The following is a 4,678-nucleotide window of genomic DNA, read 5'->3' as shown; positions in this document are numbered from 1 at the left end:
AGAAATTTCAAATAAAGTTTATAAAATATGATTTGTTTATCCTGTCATCGACACCAGAACCTACTTGGCAAAGCTCACGCATCGATATGAAAAATCCATTACCTTTGCTCTCGCCCATAGGCGTCCGGATATTTTAAGAGAACTTTCGCCCAAAAAAACGCATACATGATCTTCGTATATCAACAAAATTGAACAGTTCAATCATCCTCATTTGTAAGTACACCTAACATAACTTCAAACATGTTCACGAAGTTGATTCAAACAAACAACACTGAACCACTAGGAGGAAAAACAGATTTATAGCAAATTCTTAGACAACACATTCAAGGATGGAAAATAACAAAGACCATCTCCAATCTCGCGGTAACGCCTTCAGAACCTTCTATCTGCGACGATTTTCGCCGATTTATTCTTATTCAAGATCTTCTTTAACTATTGATAAGTCCTCAAGACGCCTACATAGAGTCACAAGCATTTCCATACAGGGGTGGTGTTTACAAACACCTAAAAAGTATAAATAGGTCATATTGAGACTAGGAGCAATCTAACCGCCGAAACCATAGAGAGTCCTGCCCTGCCTCTTAAGAGCATAGACCACATCCATGGCGGTCACGGTCTTGCGCCGTGCGTGTTCAGTGTATGTGACAGCATCTCTGATGACATTTTCCAAGAAGATCTTGAGAACACCCCTGGTTTCTTCATAGATCAATCCACTGATGCGCTTCACACCTCCTCTCCTGGCAAGACGCCTGATTGCAGGCTTGGTGATGCCCTGGATGTTATCACGGAGAACTTTCCTGTGCCTCTTGGCGCCTCCCTTTCCCAAACCCTTGCCGCCCTTTCCACGACCAGACATTTTGATCTTCGATCTGTAATCAAGCTGTTTCGAAAAATATGTAATTTGATATCCATTTCCTATCGCGGCCTTTTTTTATAGCTAGTTGCCAAGTGATCCAGGCCTCAACCTCGACCGTCGGATTCGTCCGATGCAGCGGGTGATCCGTGGCAAATGAAAACGCGGATTTTCAGCCGTTGGATCACGATAGACGCCCGATGATTGGATGCGCACAACATTTAGGATTGAAAGCGAGCAGTGACGTGTTTCTGCCATCAGATTGCTCATAGTTTGGGGCTTCTTCCAATTCCTTTTGTTTCATGGAATTGGCTTTTTCAAAATTTGGATTTGAAAATTTTTGTGTTTGTTTCAAAATTGGCAAAATGGAATTAGCATATTGGACTTCCAATTTTGCCTCAAAATCAAGTTTTGCAACTTTATACTGGCAAATAGGAATTGAAAATCAAAACCTTGTTATGTTTTTCAAGGAATGTAAAAACAATAGATTGGACTACTTTTTGAAATTTTCTTTCAATTCCAAAGCTTACGCATAAAAATGTGTCTTCACACATATCTTCCGAGTGAAACAAACAGTTCATGTAAAATCCCACAAACTGGAATGAAAATTTGAAAAACCTTGATTTGGCTAAACCAAGGTTTGTAGAAATCTTGGTTTTTTAAATTCCATGAACCAAACGGATCCTAAGGCCTTATGAGAGGGGTTTACGGGTGGCTGGGATCTCAATGAGGAGGGCTTCCTAATGAATGGGTAAAATTTTTAAGGAATATTTTAAGCTTAATGGTTCTATGAATTTCTTACAAATTTAATTTCTTAATTTTAGATCTAAAATTGAAGTAAATTTTTATGCTCAAATAAGCTACCATCTACTATAGAGGCTCATTTTTTAGGAAGAAGATTCTAAATGATCCTATAGCAATTTATTTTCTTCTTTATGGAACTCCTTCCTTGAAAATAAAGGCTTAAGGCCCTCCATAGGACCCTACCCTTGAGGTTATTTTTTATTGAAGTGATTCTAAAACAGGCTATTTGTGTGTAAGGACCAACATAGTATTTGTGGGCTCAATGTCTAATATGTTTGGGTAATAATTTTATGTTAAAGTTGTTAATGTTGATGATAATTATTCATAATTAAATGAAAGGTGGCCAATGACATATCCCCTAGGATTGACGGTCCACCAGCAAAATTTTACAAGAAGAATATAGATTGGATCTCTTGGAACTTTTGAACATGTCTTTTTTGAATGCAAGTTTGCTACTTTGATTTGGTCTTCCTTTCTTGGCAGACTTGTTAATTGGAATAAGCCTTTTTATTTTTCTTGGATTAAAATCTTCGTTGGATTTGTTGACTCCTTTGATCTTAAGCTTAATTAATTCCAGTTTGTCTTCACTAATAAAGTCTTGTGGTTCATTTGGAAGAAAATGAATGAATATATTTTTCAATGAGCAAAGAGGGATCTAGTTGGGTTTTCTATAAAACTCACCTATCTACTTATCATGTCTCAAGTCTCGGTTGTTCTAGAAATCACAAAGAGCAGGTTCATGATCTTGTTGTAGGAAGGTGCAACGATGATACTTCAACACATACAGTGATATGTTGGATGAAAAGGAACGAGAAGCATTGAAGTAGTTCATGGCTAAGAAGAATACCAATGTGGTTGAAAAGAATAAGGAGATCCTTGAAATTCAACCCCTTAATGCTCTTGGTTGGGGTGTTATTGTTGAAAAACCTCCTCTTGATCCTCTGATCAATACCAATTAAGCATAATGCTCCAATAATATTATTGAAGAATGGGATTGAGTAGCCTGGATAAATAGTCTCATTTATCTCTTCTAGAGACTTTGTCATTGTTGTTTTGAAAAGTGATGTATAAATGTCCTAATTTCTAACTTTCTACTCTCCACCGATACTATAACAACATAAATGCTTTTCAATCACTTTACTCGTAGCTCTAAGACATGGTGTATTTTTTATCAATACTTAATATAAAAAATTAAATGCAAGGTATTATTTAGATCTGAGAATAACTAATTACATAATGTAACATCGATGTATCAACAATCTTGATTTGTGCCCGAGAATGGATCTCTTTTTAAAGCTTTTTTCAAACATCTTTGCACAAAGATTGTTGATGTGGCATGGTGTGGCCCTTAAATAATAGGGGACTTGCCAAGTAAGTAGTTGTAACGATTTGGGAGTGACTTGAAATTTCCATGTAAGATTTTGAGAAGTGTGATGTTAAGAGTGTAAGACTACTAAGTCCTCTCCTCAAGTCATTATAATAGTTTTATGTAAATTCTATATTTAAAATAAATAAATATGTTACAATTACACATTTTTTTCCAATAATAGTAGTTTTTAGTTTGAAGATTTGAATGGATGTAGGGTAAAGTCCCCATTAACTATTATGAGGTCCAATAATCATGAATTTTTTCATGTTTAGCCCCAGTTACAAATATCAGAGGATCCTCAACTATTGTAACACATGTACCAATAGTCGGTCACACTCGTAATAATACTAATAAGTTTTTAGCTTGTTTGGTTGGTCATTGGCCCATTCATGCACCACTACTAAGACATTCAATAAAAACTAATAGGACATGTGGCCACGACTACTGGCATTAATAGTAAATGACTATTAGTGTAAAATATAATAGGTATCAAGCAACACTTTTAAAATGCCATTTTTTACCACTTGGTGTTTGAGGATCTCTTCAGAGATATATCTGAATACCTAGAAGTTGAAACCTTAGTTTTAAGCCCTTGAATCACATACAGAGCTACATTGAAAATTTATCGATATCTAAAAAGTTGTAGGCATGTGAAGTTAGCCTAGGTGGATATTGGAGACATTCAAACTCTCTTTTTTGCAACTTAACAATCACGAGGAGCCTTTAATTCCTAGAAATTAATATTTTATTTAATTATTATATTCAAACATTTTTGTCGTTATTTAGAAGGGATCTTGAGTTTAAAGTTGGAGAGAAAGTTTTACTAAGAATGAACCATGATCAGTTTAAGGCATCTGTCATGTCCCCAATTTTTGGTGACAGTTCGATTTAATTAATTTAATTAATCTGGTTGTCCAAAGTAATGAATATTTTAAGGACGACTAATTAATTATTTTAATTAAATAAATAAACATTAAAAGATAACTTTATATTTAATAAAGTGACTTGGATTATAAAAATATTTAATAAAGTCACTTGAGGGATAAGATCAAAAATGTTCTAGAAGTCTCTGGAGAGGATGGAGAGAAAAGAATAAATAGGCACCCCGGGGCTCCATTCGAATCAAGCAGTTGTTTATTTCCCTCTTGATATCAGATTGTGATTCAATCATATGTGCATTGTGGAGCCTAGGGTTTCTGCAATTGACACAACTGGCCATTGAGAACGAAAACTCTCAGTTGGTTCGCGATTTTGAGAGTGTGAAATATCACTTGAATTATTGCAGATTGGAGGTGACATTACAGTCATTTCATCGGGGCATAATCTGTGGCCTAAGGCCAATTTTGGGAGGATTATTGTGAGAATTGATTTTTGAGGATTTAAGCTATTTGCAAGGGTTTGGAGTTCATCATCTTCTTGCAGAATCAGTCAGCAAAATTCGGAGGTCATTCAGTGGGAATTTCTGATTAGTCCGTACCAAGGCCTGGACTCGCATTTTTACTCATAACTCCATATTGCTTTGGAGTTTGAATTTATGCTTTGGAGGGGTCATATATTTACCTTACGTGGTACAGAACATTCATTCTAAGCATCCATTACCAAGTGGGATTATTAATAACAGTGTCGTACATGACAGGTCCGTACTAGGGCTC

At 35.7% G+C, this 4,678-nt stretch overlaps 1 protein-coding gene across 1 annotated transcript; it reads right to left on the bottom strand.

The window, feature by feature from the left end:
* Positions 1-280: 280 nt before the first annotated feature.
* LOC149540730 (histone H4) lies at positions 281-914 on the bottom strand. Its single transcript, XM_089801819.1, has one exon. The coding sequence runs from the start codon at positions 854-856 to the stop codon at positions 545-547; it is 312 nt and encodes a 103-aa protein (XP_089657945.1). The 5' UTR covers positions 857-914; the 3' UTR covers positions 281-544.
* Positions 915-4,678: the final 3,764 nt, after the last annotated feature.

Source organism: Cupressus sempervirens, chromosome 9 (assembly GCF_028749045.1).
Source record: "Cupressus sempervirens isolate cs-2001-9-10 chromosome 9, ASM2874904v1, whole genome shotgun sequence".
Classification (NCBI taxonomy): Eukaryota; Viridiplantae; Streptophyta; class Pinopsida; order Cupressales; family Cupressaceae; genus Cupressus; species Cupressus sempervirens.
Note: the sequence above shows the minus strand (reverse complement) of the source record. Positions and strands in the feature narration are given on the sequence as shown.